This window comes from Thalassophryne amazonica, chromosome 7, assembly GCF_902500255.1.
Source record: "Thalassophryne amazonica chromosome 7, fThaAma1.1, whole genome shotgun sequence".
Classification (NCBI taxonomy): Eukaryota; Metazoa; Chordata; class Actinopteri; order Batrachoidiformes; family Batrachoididae; genus Thalassophryne; species Thalassophryne amazonica.
The window spans coordinates 12496583-12515202 of NC_047109.1; the positions used below are offsets into that span (position 1 = coordinate 12496583).

The 18620-nt window shown below is 43.1% G+C and overlaps 1 protein-coding gene across 1 annotated transcript in view; it reads left to right on the forward strand.

Annotated features, from left to right (window-relative positions):
• spag1b (sperm associated antigen 1b) overlaps nucleotides 1-17337 on the forward strand; it is an 89330-nt gene extending 71993 nt beyond the window's left edge. Inside the window, exons 11-18 of the mRNA XM_034173851.1 lie at nucleotides 4044-4143; nucleotides 5246-5398; nucleotides 7119-7276; nucleotides 9577-9718; nucleotides 10885-11011; nucleotides 11095-11238; nucleotides 11369-11692; nucleotides 17056-17337. Of these exons, the coding sequence (XP_034029742.1) occupies nucleotides 4044-4143; nucleotides 5246-5398; nucleotides 7119-7276; nucleotides 9577-9718; nucleotides 10885-11011; nucleotides 11095-11238; nucleotides 11369-11692; nucleotides 17056-17184 (1277 nt within the window). The 3' untranslated portion in view covers nucleotides 17185-17337. The remainder of the gene's footprint in view (nucleotides 1-4043; nucleotides 4144-5245; nucleotides 5399-7118; nucleotides 7277-9576; nucleotides 9719-10884; nucleotides 11012-11094; nucleotides 11239-11368; nucleotides 11693-17055) is intronic.
• Nucleotides 17338-18620: the final 1283 nt, after the last annotated feature.

The following is an 18620-nucleotide window of genomic DNA, read 5'->3' on the forward strand; positions in this document are numbered from 1 at the left end:
AAAGTAACAATTTAATGTTGTGAATGTGCACAACGTAGTACAGACAAATACAAATATTGCGGAATATCAATCTGACACAAGGTGACGTGTGGCAGGCTCGAAGATAGGAGACGTCTGGTGCGAGAAGAGCCGGATCCCACACAGCTTCCACCACCAACGGATCTGAAGAACACCGGAGCCACCAAGCCCTGCGCCCCAGGTGGCCACTGTCTTCAGCAGTCAGACCCGGTACTGCTGGCAGAGAACAGAAACAGTTCTTGGATGAGTGTGAGTTCGCACACTCAGTAATCCCACAGTCTGTATACAGTTAGGAGGGAGAACCTCCACCTCCAATCACACACTCATACAGCTCCTGTGAAACCACTTATCTGGTTTGGGGTGTGAGGCGAAGCCGTCGCAGTCCACACCAAAATGCCAATACCGCAGATAAGGACACGTCACAGGAAAACGGCTGCAACTGAGATCAGACTATTAGTCAAAGTTAAGTCAACAGAGAAATGACCTGTATGGTAGAAGATTTCTCGGCGAGGAGGTGGAGTTGCAGTCCGGTCTTTGTAGTGGTGGTGATGGGTGATAGCTGGTGTTGATAGGTGACAGCTGTCACCTCCAGCGGCTCCGACGCCCTCCCGTGCTTGGAGCCCGCACTCCAAGCAGGGCGCCATCTGGTGGTGGTGGGCCAGCAGTACCTCCTCTTCAGTGGCCCACACAACACATGTGGCTGAGTTATCTTCAAGAGTCAGTTATACGCTGGAAAATATGATAAATATATTGTGTTGATAGTGGAGTTTTCATGATAAAACATACACATGGGTATTTTTATGTTTCTTTGATTATCTTTTTGTAGCACTAAAAATCAGCAAAAGGGTTACATATTAACCCTTAGTAGCACAGTAGTACCATAGCTTTAAAAGTAGAGCCAGTCAACAATTTACAACATCATTTTCATTTGTCATTTTGACTATAAATATCTCAGAAGCATTTTGGCTGTAGACAAGTGTTACCTGGAATAAATTTAAGGCATGTATCAAGACAAATATTAAGCTTTCAGAAATGGATGATTTTGTCCTTTTGTCTGTTTATATACACAGCTGTTTAGACACACAGCTTTGACTGGCGTTTACCCTAAACCACGTCCCGGTCTGAAGCCTAATATCTGATTCTGTATCATAGAGTTCGTCTGCAGAGCGTCACGGATACCAACACAACAGTTGAAGTCTGTGTTGGGCTTCAAGATGAAACAGAGAATCAACAGATTAGTCAATTACTTATGAACAGAAATGCCAACTTTGACTTGTTCCAGTTTTTCAAATGTGCTTGCTGCCTGTTTCTGTTTTCTGTCACTATAAATGGGATTTTGGATATTTGGAAGAAGAAAAAAACAAAACAATTCCACACATCTTTCTGGTTTGCTACAAAAGATAATAGGCTTAACCACAAAATAGTGCAGCTCTGTCTGTTTGACAGATTTTATTATATTTTCAGTGTATTTCCATGTGTGTACATGTGTATGGGTGTATGTATGTATGTACACTCAACAAAAATATAAACGCAACACTTTTGGTTTTGCTCCCATTTTGTATGAGATGAACTCAAAGATCTAAAACTTTTTCCACATACATAATATCACCATTTCCCTCAAATATTGTTCACAAACCAGTCTAAATCTGTGATAGTGAGCACTTCTCCTTTGCTGAGATAATTCATCCCACCTCACAGGTGTGCCATATCATGATGCTGATTAAACACCATGATTAGTGCACAGGTGTGCCTTAGACTGTCCACAATAAAAGGCCACTCTGAAAGGTGCAGTTTTGTTTTATTGGGGGGGAATACCAGTCAGTATCTGGTGTGACCACCATTTGCCTCATGCAGTGCAACACATCTCCTTTGCATAGAGTTGATCAGGTTGTCAATTGTGGCCTGTGGAATGTTGGTCCACTCCTCTTCAATGGCTGTGCGAAGTTGCTGGATATTGGCAGGAACTGGTACACGCTGTCGTATACGCCGGTCCAGAGCATCCCAAACATGTTCAATGGGTGACTTGTCCGGTGAGTATGCCGGCCATGCAAGAACTGGGACATTTTCAGCTTCCAAGAATTGTGTACAGATCCTTGCACCATGGGGCTGTGCATTATCCTGCTGCAACATGAGGTGATGTTCTTGGATGTATGGCACAACACTGGGCCTCAGGATCTCGTCACGGTATCTCTGTGCATTCAAAATGCCATCAATAAAATGCACCTGTGTTCTTCGTCCATAACAGACGCCTGCCCATACCATAACCTCACCGCCACCATGGGCCACTCGATCCACAACATTGACATCAGAAAACCGCTCACCCACACGACGCCACACACGCTATCTGCCATCTGCCCTGGACAGTGTGAACCGGGATTCATCCGTGAAGAGAACACCTCTCCAACGTGCCAAACACCAGCGAATGTGAGCATTTGCCCACTCAAGTCGGTTACGACGACAAACTGGAGTCAGGTCGAGACCCCGATGAGGACGACGAGCATGCAGATGAGCTTCCCTGAGACGGTTTCTGACAGTTTGTGCAGAAATTCTTTGGTTATGCAAACCGATTGTTTCAGCAGCTGTCCGAGTGGCTGGTCTCAGACGATCTTGGAGGTGAACATGCTGGATGTGGAGGTCCTGGGCTGGTGTGGTTACACGTGGTCTGCGGTTGTGAGGCTGGTTGGATGTACTGCCAAATTCTCTGAAACGCCTTTGGAGACGGCTTATGGTAGAGAAATGAACATTCAATACACGAGCAACAGCTCTGGTTGACATTCCTGCTGTCAGCATGCCAATTGCACGCTCCCTCAAATCTTGCGACATCTGTGTCATTGTGCTGTGTGATAAAACTGCACCTTTCAGAGTGGCCTTTTATTGTGGGCAGTCTAAGGCACACCTGTGCACTAATCATGGTGTCTAATCAGCATCTTGATATGGCACACCTGTGAGGTGGGATGGATTATCTCAGCAAAGGAGAAGTGCTCACTATCACAGATTTAGACTGGTTTGTGAACAATATTTGAGGGAAATGGTGATATTGTGTATGTGGAAAAAGTTTTAGATCTTTGAGTTCATCTCATACAAAATGGGAGCAAAACCAAAAGTGTTGCGTTTATATTTTTGTTGAGTGTATATATATTGTATATGTGTGTATGTGTATATATATCTATTTATTTGTTTTCTTTTTTTAACATTATGTGATGTCTACACTTTTTCTTATACTACATATTTGTTTTATGTTTTGTATGTGATGGTATGTCTATTTGGACGTTGGAGTCTGCAATAAAGTTTGACTATTTCACAATTGTTCCATTTCCAGTGACACAAGTCTGATCATATCAAAACATTTTACACAAAGTAGGTTGTTGCTGTTGTTCAGTCCTCTGCCAGAATCCAAATTTGTGTGAACTTTTTGGATCCTATAAGAAAATGAAATAAAGAGGAGACGTCCTCGCTGCCGACTGACATACTGACAGACAGGAAGAAATGATCCTGATCAGGTGATCAAAAGGATGTGTGTCAGTCTGTTATATCAGCAGTTGATTATGACTAGTTTGATACCCATCAGATGATCCAGGAATCCAAAGTCAAGTCTTCAGACTGATTATATTTAGAGCACCAGTTCAATCTCAGTGCTGTTCATTTGACAGCAGAAACTAAATCTCCTGATTTCTGCTTTTTGTCTGTGTCAGGTCAGAACTTACTAAACTGAATAAAACTAAGGGGTGGGCAGCTTGTTCCAGAAAGGGCTTGTTCCAGGTGATTTCACTGATTAATATCACTTTGAGCAGATGGAATCAGTTAATGAGTGAAATCACCTGGTGGAGTCAGTGGCTGCAAAGAAAACCTGCACCCTCTTGGCCCTTTCTGGAACACGCTGCCCACCCCTGAACTAAATTAATGAGCCGTAACACAGAAGCCACATGCCGTCCATTCAAGAGAAGAGCCGGTCCAGAGGTTTTAGTGCCTTGCTTTTTCTGTATTGTGATTTGTGTGTGTATTTGTCTTTGTGTGTGTGCGCGTAGGGTTGGACAGTCCGGAGGACCTTTCTATTCTGTATTCTAACAGAGCGGCGTGTTACCTGAAAGACGGCAACAGTCTGGACTGCATACAAGACTGCAGCAGGTCAGAGACACAAACTTTGCCCCGCTAATCATTCTTTGGTTACAGCTTCTCCTTAAAGAGGATTTGTTGTGTCACTTGAAACTCAGTGGGTTTGGGATTTTTACTGCTGTGAGAGAAAACATTTTAAGGCATCAATACGGGCGCTGGGAACTTGGATTTGACATTTTTTGTATTGTTGTGTCACACCTGAAGTGAAATGAACAGAATAGTCAGTCAGTAATGATAAAAACCATGAGTTGTACTTAAAGCCAGACATGTGATTGTGGAGTCACTCAGACAGAACCACCCAACGGCCGAGTCACTCATAGGCAGAACCACCCAAAGGCCAAGTCACTCTTAGACAGAACCACCCAACGGCAGAGTCACTCTTAGACAGAACCACCCAAAGGCAGGGTCACACGTAGACAGAACCACCCAAAGGCAGAGTCACTCAGACAGAGCCACTCAAAGGCCGAGTCACTCATAGTTTGAGTCACTTGTAGGCCAGTTCTTCTCTAAATAACTGAAGAATGTTTCTGCCGAAGTTCTAAATATTATGCAGCCAGCAGGGATAATTCAAAGCTTTTATATGTGGACTGTTGGTATTGTGTTGTGAATGTACTGAGGACAAATATTTACTGTGGGTATGAACCCTCAGTTCACTTTGTTTTCATTTTGTCGGCACCCCCAAAGGTGTTGTGGTTTAATCCACTGCTGGCACATTATAATCTTTCATAAGGCTTAAAGTCTGTTATTTTAGGCCGTGCAGACTGAAACATCTTCACCACCAGAGCCAGTTAGTGTCACAGATCCCCATTTCATCGTAGAGTTAGTGTCAGTAAGTAGATCAGCACTCATTATTGTGTATAATGTCAAGAGTAAATCAACAACCCACCAGATTTGTGCATCAGATTTAGCTAACAGCAAAACATTTGTGGAAATGACAGTTGAGGGGTTTTGCTTTAAGATTCTGAATGAAATTTGAAAAGCATTTTAAGAGCGATTTGTCAGTTAAATGTAGCTTTATTACATTTTCACCGCAGCACAAAGCTCACACCCTGACCAGCGTCTGTGACATACCTGATCCTTCCCTCCTCATCATCACTTCTATTTATACTCACAGAGCTCTGGAGCTGCAGCCGTTCTCCCTCAAACCCCTCCTGCGCCGCGCCATGGCTTACGAGTCCCTGGAGCGCTACCGAAAGGCTTACGTGGATTATAAGACGGTCCTGCAGATAGACAGCAGCGTGCAGGCGGCACTCGACAGTGTCAACAGGTATCACGTCCTCACTTCACATGGAGAGCCGAAATTAAAGATTCAAACAGAAAATCTACAGCATAGCGCAAAATCAACACATCAGCACATCTGAAAACAAACGGTCTGATAAACCTAAACACAGACCATCCAATGAAACCCATCAGCCAGAAATAAATATTAATGTGTTTACATTTTAAAAAAACCTCTGAAAACGAAGCCTCGCCCAGCTCATGTTTAGCTTTATCCAACTGGATTTTGACACATTACTTTCATAATTATTAATTAATTTAAATTTAATCTAGGAAAACGAAACACTAAAATTACAAGCAGCACAAAGCCGGAAAGTAGTGCATGATCACAAGGGAACATGCTATTAAAAATATCAAAATAAATGTAAACCTCTCGTAACGCTACGCAAAGTGACACAGTGGAACCAACAAGTCTCTTCTGTTTGTTGCCAGAACACTCAGAGTGGAGACACTTTGAACGAGCTTGACATCACTTACGCGATGACTTGTAAATTTCAATTGAATGGAAATTGGCTTTAGAAAGAAGATTTTACAGTGTGGCTTAAATCAGTAACCATGTTGTATGTTACAATAAATATTTGGGAAAATTTGTTCCTATCCATCAGCCATTTATAACCCCCCCACCCCCACCACCTCCTCATTTTTGTTTATTGTTGTGTAATTTTCCAGTAATTGGATTATAATGAGGGTAGCACGGTGGCTTAGTGGTTAGCACTGTTGCCTTGCAGCAAGAAGATCATGGGATCGATTCCCACCTGTGGCCTTTCTGTGTGGAGTCTGCGTGCTCTCCCCGTGTTTGTGTGGGTTCCCTCCAGGTGCTCCAGCTTCCTCCCACATCCAAAGACATGTAGGTTAGGTGGATTGGAAACTTTAAATTGTCTGTATGTGGCCCTGCGACAGACTGGCGTCCTGTCCAGGGTGAACCCCACCTCACACCCTTTGACTGCTGGGATAGGCTCCAGCCCCCCGCGAGCCTTAGTTGAAGTAAGCGGTTGAAAATGAGTGATTACAATGACCGCAAAATCTGGTCATAGTTTATCTTACTGTTAAAACTACTTCACTTACCACAGAATTACCCTGGAATGTTTTATGGTAATTTCCAATCCCTCGACATTGAAAAAAACTCTCTTAAATCTGTCTCGCCTTAAAGCTGTAAGGACCCTGATGTAAGACAGACTGCAGCACTCAGGGGACTCGATCCCAGTGACTCCAGTTTGTCTGTCAAAGTGTCCTTGAGCAAAACATGAACCCTGATGTATTCCTGGGGCTCAGGTCAGGATTTTGTATCAGTATGAGAATGTCGGTCACTTTGGGTAAAAATATCCACCAAACATGTAAAAGTACTTAAAATTTTACAAACTCTCATCAGATCACCTGATTAAATGTTTCAGAGTGTAAACCATGTTTTTTTTTCTGAAATCTTCTGCATAATTTAACTAAATAAAAAGACTGAGGCTACATGGCGGGAACACACACACACCTAACCGATTTAGCTGCAGTTACAAGCTAATCCTGGATCTCAGACTCTGTTACACAACACTGGATCTCATCTGGCCACCGTGCACTCAGGTGAACCAGACCTCATGACTCACCTGAACACACGCCTGCCAGGTGCGTTACTGTCTGACGTGCCCGCACCTGCACCACCACCATCTCAGGGCATGTGTCCCTGAATAACCTCTGTGCACCGACTGCTTCCCGTCCTCCAGGATCACCAGGCTGCTGATCGAGCAGGATGGACCCGAGTGGAGAGAGAAGCTTCCGGAGATTCCCGCAGTGCCTCTTTCAGCTCAGCGGCACCGCAGAGAGGAGCCGGCCAGCGCACACGTCCTCCAGGCCCAAACAGAAAAAAACACCAGAGATGCAGGTTTGTTCTTTGATTTCCAAAAAAACACATTTAAGATGTGAACCACAGTTAGAGGATTTATTTATTTTTCACACTCAGCATATGTTCAGAAGCTGTTAATCCTCTGAGGATTTCCTGTACTAGAGAGGATGTTTAACAAATCCCGACTTAAATGCAAATCCTGGATGAGATACAAGGAGGCACGACGTGACAATCCAGAAAAGGAGTCCACCTTCAAACGTGACAACAATCACAATTTAAGTCAGTTATGAGCCAGGAAGTCCAGATGTTTGCTTTTCAAGCAAAAATGATCAAAGTCACAATCATGAGATATAAATCAAATGAAATTGTGATCAAACATAAGGATAAAAACTCTGAATTCATTGTGACTGTAGAAGTAAAGTAAATGTGAAGGACCTTGTTTTATATAAATAACCTTTGTGCACTGACGGTTTAGACTCTCAGTTTTATTTATTGTCTTTAAAGCTCGAACCAAAGCAGGACGTGTTGGCACAGAGTCATATTTCAACACAGCAGATTGATGAAGCCTTCGTGCTCGCTCAGAGTTATTAATGCTGCATTTGTGTGAAGGTTCAAAGTCTGCAGTTGTACAGCGACACACACACACACGGGTGAATAAAGTTTGTTTAAATAAGGAATAATTTAAAGGCAATTAGGAAGAATAAGAAAAATAAAAAAAAATAAAAATCTCTGGTACAAACCTGACTGTCAGAACTGAAGGAGCTCGTTATAATGATTACACATAATATTAATTTAATCGCCTGATATTCTCTTTAGGTTTCCTTTTTTCCCTTTACAGGCTGTTTATCACAAAAATTATATTAATTTATTGTACATAAAACATTTAAGGCTTCTTTGTGCTTTTCCAGTTGCAGCAAATTAAAGTTTACTTTTTAAACTCTTTTAGTAAACTGTAAAACTCGACACTCCACTTTAAAGCTCACAACATGCAAAGAACTGCACACATGGTCAATACAGAAATCCTACATAGTGCCGTTGGTGTCTGTGTTGATCTCCGAATTCCATAACATCAAGTGGATGAGAGTCTACGACTCCCTCTGGAGGGGACGCAAGTCCAGTGCAGGTTACATCTCTAGCCGAGGCCGGTACCCAATTACAGCTGAGTGGACTGAGTCCATGTAGACGCTGGAGCTCTGACAGAGTGACCATCGGGTTCTTGGTCACCTCCCTAACTAAGGCCCTTGTTTCTCAATCGCTCAGTTGAGACGGGCGGCCAGCTCTAGGAAGAATCCTGGTGGATCTGAACTTATTCCATTTATGGATGATGGAGGCCACTGTGCTCATTGGGACCTTCAAAGCAGCAGAAATGTTTCTGTATCCTTCCCCAGATTTGTGCCTTGAGACAATTCCTTTGACTTCCTGCTTGGTTTGTGCTCTGACATGCCACTGTCAACTGTGGGACCTTATATGTAGACAGGAGTGTGCCTTTTCAAATCATGACCAATCAACTGAATTTACCCCAGGTGGACTCCAATTAAGCTGCAGAAACATCTCAAGAATGATCAGTGGAAACATGAGGCACTTGAGCTCAATTTGAGCTTCATGCCAAAGGCTGTGAAGACTTATGTACATGCGATTTTTGTTTATTTTTAATAAATGTGCAAAAAGATTATGGGGTATTGTGTGCAGAATTTCAAGGGAAAAAAATTAATTGCATCCATTTTTGAACAAGGCTGTAACATAATGTGGGAAAAAGTGAAGCGCTGTGAACACTTTCATGATTAACCTTATACATATAAAAGATAAAGATATCAGTCTTCAAGATAAAAAAACAACAACAACAACAAAAAACAAAATTCAAGTCTACAATTATTCTATTTATTTTGGTTGGAAGCTGTACTGCGAAGAACCCAAACTATCAGCCAAAACACCTCTGCTGGAATTTGATCACAGACTGAGAAAAGTTCTGTTCTCAGATCACTGCTGCTGGTTTACAAAGTCTTAAATGTCTAAGACCAAAGTCCAGTTCAGTTCTAATCTTGATCCGGGATCAGAACATCTTATTTCTGCGCTTCCAGACGTTAATGCTGCACACAGAGGAGTTCAGTCTACCACCGTTATGAAGTAACTGCAGTTCCTCATGCAGTTACATGAGGAACAGTCCATCAGGTTGCTGGTGCCGATATGAATTCAGAAGTTAAATATGATATGGTTTTGTTCTGAAGTTTAAAAACTGCTTGTATTGATTCAAAGCAGAGGTCGGTTGTTTCAGTGCTTTGTTTTTAATCTTTGTATTTGAAATGTTTATTAACCTAAGTGTTTCACTTTTTGTGCTCCAGAGAGGAAAGCAGAAGTGCGTTTTGCAGCTTTGAAGCAAGAAGGGAACAATTTTGTGAAGACGAGTCGATACGAGGACGCTGTGAGGAAGTACAACGAATGCCTTAAACTCAAAGCAGAAGAATGTGCAATCTACACCAACAGGTTACTACTTTACTTTCACTTTGTCTCCTACAGCGCTCCGCTCCAAAGCCGTCCTAACTGCAGTCTTACCTCATGTTTTTATACAAATATAAACATGTTTTTATAAGATTGTAAGAGGTATGAGGTAGGGAAGTCGCTTGGGCTCCTGCCACCAGTGTTGCCACAGTAATTTTGAAAAGTTACTTTTAATTTTGTGTAGTTACTAAATTTAATTTAGTTACTATTAATTACTTTCTCCAGGTTCTTCATTAGCAGCTGCAGATAACTTGTTGGCAGCTACTGAATGTAAGTAATAAAATAACTAGTAATCTAACTTGGTTGCTCTTAAGAGTGAGTACTCAGCAACTTTGCTGAGTACTCACTCTTAAGAGCAACCGTTAGATTACTTTCAATGTTTCAACGTCTAATCAACTGACCTTTTGAAATGCTTTTAATGGGATTAAGTGAGATTAGCTGCATGTGGCATACAGTGAGGTCATGAGCCAACAGGAGTCTGTGCAGGTGGGGGAGCTGTTTCACCAAAGCACAAATCACATTGAGGTCAATTAGACACATCTTTCAAATACTCATTAAAAAAATATTATGATTCTAAATGATTCTGTGACTGTTTTCATGTCCACAGGTATGAGAACATTGACGTCTGAATTTACAATGACCATGAACGCCCCATCATGCAGCGTTTTCAAATATTGTAAAATGCCACTCCCCCCAAATATTATTCATGCTGCATGAGATCATTCTTCCTCACATTTTCTTGTAATGCACTCGTGCACAATTTATTTTCTCAGAATGTGACGTCAACACGCACACACACACCTTTATTGACTGACCCCAAAAATTTGTAACAGGTTTCATCATCTTGGATCGGATTAGCATCACAGTTTTTTTAATCTACTCATCCAAAACTTAACGGCTTCTTCTGAGGTCAACGTGCAAAAACCAGAGGTGGGAGTAAGTCACTGTCAAGTCATTCTCAAGTCATCAATCTGCAAGTCCCAAGTCAAGTCTCAAGTCACCTGTCAAACCCTTGGTGGTCATTATGACTTGAGACTTGACGTGGGACTTACTCCCGCCTCTGGTAAAAACACAGAGAGCAAAGGAAAAAGGCTGCAGAGTGTTTAGTCTTGGAGGAGATAACAACAGAGTGTGACCGTGTGTGTTCGCAGAGCGCTGTGCTACCTGAAGCTGGAGAGGTTTACGGAGGCCAAGGAGGACTGTGACGCAGCTCTCAGCCTGGAGCCAACCAATAAGAAGGCCTTTTACAGACGAGCCCTGGCCCATAAAGGCCTGAAGGTGAGCAGAGCCACTCGCTAGCATCTCAGTAGACGGAGTTTGCTTTCATTTTCCTTTAAAATGACACTCAAGGTCTCTGACAGGACTACGCGGCCTGCAGCTCCGACCTGCAGGAGGTGCTGCGGCAGGATCCAAACGTGCAGGAGGCAGAGAGGGAGCTGGAGGAGGTGATGCTGCTGCTCAGACAGAGCCTCACAAAGTCCAGAAAGGTCGTCCCCGTCACAGAGGTGCGTGAGAGGTTATTTTCTCATTGAAGTGACTCGCCTTCATAAAGACCTCCACAAAGAGGAGGTCGAGCTTAAATCAGTTCCCCTTAGCTGAAAGTCCACCAGCTCTATGCTCATCTCTCTGCCTCAGATTGAAGGGGAGGAGGAATCGACCGCCGTCCTAAACTCGGACAGCGGCTGCACGACAGACGGCATCACCATCAACTTCCAGCCGACCAACGCCTATGAGTTTGGCCAGGTTCTGAACGCTGCTCGCTGCAGGGGCGACACGGCAGCCTGTGCTGATCTTTTGGCCTCCACTGCACCAGAGATGCTCCCTCGGTTCCTGAGCACCCAGATGGATGGACATACTGTTGGCTTCATCGTGCAGGCGCTGGACAGCCACCTCCTGCAGAAAGACCCCAACCTGGTGTACCAGCACCTCAACCACCTGCACACCACCAACAGGTTCTCGGTAAGACTTCACTCCAACACAAGATGGGGGTGTGGCCAATGCATAACCTAGCAGCTATGACGGCACATGCCGATTGGTCGGCTGTAGTAGTTGAGGCCCTTTTCTGTCTCTTCACATTAGAACTTATAGAAGCAGTCTTACCCACATGTCTGCGGTCTATTTTACGAGGGACATGTTGGCCAAACAGGTCATCACTGCTGCATTCAGTGCTTGCTAGCTCACTAACAGCATCGTGTCACTTTTCAACAGCGTATTGACCTTTTGCTTTTCTGCAGATAGGCACCAAATGTATTTTTGGCTGATGGCATCGTCGTTTCATCTAAATTACTGCTTAACAATGCAAATTGCTCTTGGTCACTCCCCATTAGCTACAGGCTGTCCTGGTGACATAGAACCATCCACTACCGTGTCACCGCCTGTAGTTTTTCCATCTGTACCAGCCAGTACTTTCTTGTTCTGTAGTTTATTGTCAGTTGGCAGTCTGTTAGGGTATTACTGCCACCGACTGGACATGAGTGTGAATTACCGCATATATATATATATACATATATATACATATACACACACACACACCCAGTAGTGTTCAAAATAATAGTAGTGCTGTGTGACTAAAAAGATTAATCCAGGTTTTGAGTATATTTCTTATTGTTACATGGGAAACAAGATACCAGTAGATTCTCACAAATCCAACAAGACCAAGCATTCATGATATGCACACTCTTAAGGCTAGGAAATTGGGCTATTAGTATAAAAAAAAAAAAAAGTAGAAAAGGGGGTGTTCACAATAATAGTAGCATCTGCTGTTGACGCTACAAACTCAAAACTGTTATGTTCAAACTGCTTTTTTAGCAATCCTGTGAATCACTAAACTAGTATTTAGTTGTATAACCACAGGTTTTCATGATTTCTTCACATCTGCGAGGCATTCATTTTATTGGTTTGGAACCCAAACACCCATTTCAAGGGCATGTCTTCTTCAGCATAAGGCAACATGATCTCTTCAAGTATTTTGACATATCCAGACTGATCCATGATACCTGGTATGCGATATATAGGCCCAACACCATAGTAGGAGAAACATGCCCATATCATGATACTTGCACCACCATGCTTCACTGTCTTCACTGTGAACTTGTGGATTGATCTAGATAACGATTTGTTTCACAGTGTAATCTTCACGTGCCTTAACTAAAGCACTCCATCTGCTGAATCACCTCTAAATTATTTGCACATTATTCACTTTGTGTGTTTTTAGGAATTCACTAGCTTAGCGCAGCTACTTGCTCTTAGCCGGTTTAGCATGGCAGCTTCTCCTGTCTCTCCCGCACTTTTCTGCTCTGGGTGTGAAATGTTTAGTTATTCCTCGGCCTCCTTTAGCAGTAATGGTACTTGTAATAAGTGTAGCTTATTCGTAGCTTTGGAGGCAGGCTGGGCGAATTGAAGACTCGGCTCCGCACCGTGGAAAATTCTACAGCTAGCCAGGCCCCTGTAGTCGGTGCGGACCAAGGTAGCTTAGCCGCCGTTAGTTCCCTTCCAGCAGATCTCGAGCAGCCGGGAAAGCAGGCTGACTGGGTGACTGTGAGGAGGAAGCGTAGCCCTAAACAGAAGCCCCGTGTACACCGCCAACCCGTTCACATGTCTGTTTTTCCCCACTCGGCGACACACCCGCCGAGAATCAAACTCTGGTTATTGGCGACTCTGTTTTGAGAAATGTGAAGTTAGCGACACCAGCAACCATAGTCAATTGTCTTCCGGGGGCCAGAGCAGGCGACATTGAAGGAAATTTGAAACTGCTGGCCCCTCCCTGAGCCTGGTTCTGCTGGAGGTTTCTTCCTGTTAAAAGGGAGTTTTTCCTTCCCACTGTAGCCAAGTGCTTGCTCACAGGGGGTCGTTTTGACCATTGGGGTTTTACATAATTATTGTATGGCCTTGCCTTACAATATAAAGCGCCTTGGGGCAACTGTTTGTTGTGATTTGGCGCTATATAAAAAAAATTGATTGACTGATTGATTGATAAGGCTAAGCGTAAATTTGGTAAGATTGTAATTCACGTCGGCAGTAATGACACCCGGTTACGCCAATCGGAGGTCACTAAAATTAACATTGAATCGGTGTGTACCTGTTGTGTGGGCCGCTGAAGAGGAGGTACTGCTGGCCCACCACCACCAGATGGCGCCCTGCTTGGAGTGCGGGCTTCAAGCACAAGAGGGCGCCGGAGCCACTGGGAGTGACAGCTGTCACTCATCCTCAGCACCAGCTGTCACTCATTCATCTCATCACCATCACCATAAAGGCCGGACTGCAACTCCACCTCCTCGCCGAGAAATCAACTACCAATCAGGTAATTCTCTGCTAAACCTCAAATTCGAGTATTAGTCTGATCTCTTTTTGCAGCCGTTTTCCTGGGACGGATACCCTGTCTGCGGAGTTGGCGTTTGGTGTGGACTGCGACGGCTTCGCCTCACACCCCACCCAGATAAGTGGTTATCTCAGGAGCTGCATGAGTGTGTGATTGGAGGTGGAGGATCTCCCTCCTTTACTGAATACAGACTGTGGGATTACTGAGTGTGCGACCTCACACTCATCTGGACTGTCTCTGTTCTCTGCCAGCAGTACCGGGTCTGACTGCTGAAGACAGCGGCCACCTGGGGCGCAGGGCTTGGCGGCTCCGATGTTCTTCAGTTGGTGGTGGAAACTGTGTGGATCTGGCTTTTTTCTCGCCAGGCGTCTTCTATCGTCGAGCCTGCCCACACATCACCTGGTGTATGATTGACAGTCACTATATTGTTATTGTCTGTACATCGTTGTGTGATTCACAACATTAAATTGTTACTTTTGGCTTATCCATTGTCCGTTCATTAACGCCCCCTGTTGTGGGTCCGTGTCACGACACTTTTACAACAGTAACTTTGCAAAAACAATGTTGGACTCTGTAGTTTTCTCTGGGCCCCTCCCCAATCGGACCGGGAGTGACATGTTTAGCCGCATGTTCTCCCTGAATTGCTGGCTGTCTGAGTGGTGTCCAAAAAATGAGGTGGGCTTCATAAATAATTGGCAAAGCTTCTGGGGAAAACCTGGTCTTGTTAGGAGAGACGGCATCCATCCCACTTTGGATGGAGCAGCTCTCATTTCTAGAAATCTGGCCAATTTTCTTAAATCCTCCAAACCGTGACTATCCAGGGTTGGGACCAGGAAGCAGAGTTGTAGTCTTACACACCTCTCTGCAGCTTCTCTCCCCCTGCCATCCCCTCATTACCCCATCCCCGTAGAGACGGTGCCTGCTCCCAGACCACCAATAACCAGCAAAAATCTATTTAAGCATAAAAATTAAAAAATAATACAGCACCTTCAACTGCACCACAGACTAAAACAGTTAAATGTGGTCTATTAAACTTTAGGTCTCTCGCTTCTAAGTCCCTGTTAGTAAATGATATAATAATTGATCAACAAGCAGCAATCTTCCATTCCAGCTTATTAATTAATCCCAAACCCAGACAGAGCTTTAATTCATTTGAAAGCTTGACTCTTAGTCTTGTCCATCCAAATTGGAAGTCCCAAAAACCAGTTTTATTTGTTATTATCTATCGTCCACCTGGTCGTTACTGTGAGTTTCTCTGTGAATTTTCAGACCTTTTGTCTGACTTAGTGCTTAGCTCAGATAAGATAATTATAGTGGGCGATTTTAACATCCACACAGATGCTGAGAATGACAGCCTCAACACTGCATTTAATCTATTATTAGACTCAATTGGCTTTGCTCAAAATGTAAATGAGTCCACCCACCACTTTAATCATATCTTAGATCTTGTTCTGACTTATGGTATGGAAATTGAAGACTTGACAGTATTCCCTGAAAACTCCCTTCTGTCTGATCATTTCTTAATAACATTTACATTTACTCTGATGGACTACCCAGCAGTGGGGAATAAGTTTCATCACACTAGAAGTCTTTCAGAAAGCGCTGTAACTAGGTTTAAGGATATGATTCCTTCTTTATGTTCTCTAATGCCATATACCAACACAGTGCAGAGTAGCTACCTAAACTCTGTGAGTGAGATAGAGTATCTCGTCAAGTTTTACATCCTCATTGAAGACAATTTTGGATGCTGTAGCTCCTCTGAAAAAGAGAGCCTTAAATCAGAAGTGCCTGACTCCGTGGTATAACTCACAAACTCGCAGCTTAAAGCAGATAACCCGTAAATTGGAGAGGAAATGGCATCTCACTAATTTGCTCTCTTCCACAGCATGTCTTTTTCCTGGTTCTCTCCCTCAGCCCCAACCAGTCCCAGCAGAAGACTGCCCCTCCCTGAGCCTGGTTCTGCTGGAGGTTTCTTCCTGTTAAAAGGGAGTTTTTCCTTCCCACTGTCGCCAAGTGCTTGCTCACAGGGGGTCGTTTTGACCGTTGGGGTTTTTCCATAATTATTGTATGGCCCTGCCTTACAATATAAAGCGCCTTGGGGCAGCTGTTTGTGATTTGGCGCTATATAAATAAAATTGATTTGATTTGAATTCAGAGTTTGGGAGTTGTCTCACAAACTGTCTGCGGCCCTTGGGCCCAAAAAGAACAATTTTACTCTAATCAGTCCACAAAATATTCCTCCATTTCTCTTTAGGCCAGTTGATGTGTTCTTTGGCAAATTGTAACCTCTTCTCCACATCTTTTATTTAACAGAGGGACTTTGCAGGTGATTCTTGCAAATAAATTAGCTTCACACAGGCGTCTTCTAACTGTCACAGCACTTACAGGTAACTCCAGACTGTCTTTGATCATCCTGGAGCTGATCAATGGGTGAGCCTCTGCCATTGTGGTTATTCTTCTATCCATTTTGATGGTTGTCTTCCGTTTCTTCCACACATCTTTTTTTTTTTTTTTGTCCATTTTAAAGCATTGGCGATCCAATCAACTTTTTAATCAAACTACGCTGTTCTTCCGAACAATGTCTTGAATGTCCCATTTTCCTCAGGCTTTCAAAGAGAAAAGCATGTTCAACAGGTGCTGGCTTCATCCTTAAATAGGGGACACCTGATTCACACCTGTTTGTTCCACAAAATTGACGAACTCACTGACTGAATGCCACACTATTATTGTGAACACCCCCTTTTCTACTTTTTTTACTAATAGCCCAAGAGTGTACTACTAAGAGCTTTAAATGTGCATATCATGAATGCTTGGTCTTGTTGGATTTGTGAGAATCTACTGGTACCTTGTTTCCCATGTAACAATAAGAAATATACTCAAAACCTGGATTAATCTTTTTCTTTAAAGCAAGTACTAATACAACAACATAAAGAAATGTTTGAAGTTTATCATGGAAAATACAGTTATCGGTTTGGTGTGCCGACTCAGTGTTCCGTCTGTGCAGGTTGCACTGATGCTGTTGGAGAAGGACGAGCGGCACCACGTGAGCCGGCTGTTTGATCGCCTGTCTGCAGTGGAGAGCACAGAGTTCAGTCAGAACGACGTGCACAACCTGGCCAACAAATACATCTGAGCGCCCTGCACGAGTCGCAGCACCACTATGCAAAATGCTGCACGAGAACTGAGTGGGAGAGGGGCATTCACCCAACACTGTGGAACTGTTTGTAATGCATTGCTCTATGTATGGCAATATGTAAATGAAATATATTTTTCTCTTTAGAACACCTGCTGTGCACGTTTACTCTTCTGGACTTTAGACTTTGTGTTATGATAAGAGAGTTCCAAGATACAAAATTAAGCATTTCCTGCAAAGGACGGCCTCGTGTTCCCGCCATGTGAACTCTTGAGTGATTTGAAGCATCAGCAGACATGAGGGGTCAGACCGAGGTGCCACAAAACTGCCGATTTTATTTTGAATTAAGACGACTGAATGCAGCTGCCACATTTATAACCTCAATGAGAAAGTGAAACTTTCCCACACAACAGATGTCAACGACAACTACATTTTTTATAGCTTATCTAATTTCAACAAATGAGGCCTTTACTTTCTCCAACAATAACCCCGTTAACTGGAGAAAACTAAAGTTCAGATTGTCTGCTTAAACAAACAAACAAAAAACAACAACAAAAAGACCAGTTAGAGCAGAATGTCATCAGCAAGCACAGTCATCCTGGATGGTTTGAAACACATGGATTCATGACCTGCTGCTCATGAGGCTGCAAGTTCTCCTTAGACAGTAACCTCGTGTTTTGGTTTCTGTGTCATGTTTCATAATTTTTCAGATCATATGATGGAAGCCTCGACAGGAAGCGGCTCCAATTCATAACCCACAGATCTGTGATCAGTCTACACTCAAGAAAGATACATAAACTTCATATCACAAAGTCAGTCCTCCTCTGGATGACATCTCAGCTCTTAATAATGGGGCTTTTTAAAAAAGCTGCACTCTAGTTATTTATTTCTTTTATAAGTTTATGCTCTATTTTGAATTTGGTTTTCATTCGATTCGTCTTTGTGGCACTATCACACGTCTGTCTTTGAATTTGTTCTTATTCAATATCCAAGGGGAGTCATGGGATTTATGCCTTTTCCATAAAGCTTATTAACTTATTTACCAAACAGGAATCCTGTCTGCACACACACACAGGCTGTGAGGGTTTCTGTGCATTCACATCAAATTATTTGTAATCTTAAAAAAAAATAAAAAATAATATGCACATTTCGACGATAAAAGTGAAATCTATGTCCGCTTTTTGGTAGGCATCACTGTTGCAAAGACTTACGGGATGCAGTTTGTGAAGAGACTAAAAGAACCAACAAAAACTCACTCAACTGCTTGAGTTTGATGTTTGAGTTTCAGAGGGTCCGATTCGTTCAAGAAAGTTTCTCTCATGAAACGGTAGGCGAGGCAGTGTCACGTGACATAATTAGCTTTGGCCAGAGGTCGATGTGGGATCACAACACTGGAAGAAAATGTACACAAGAAATTAATCTGTCAAACTAAAAAC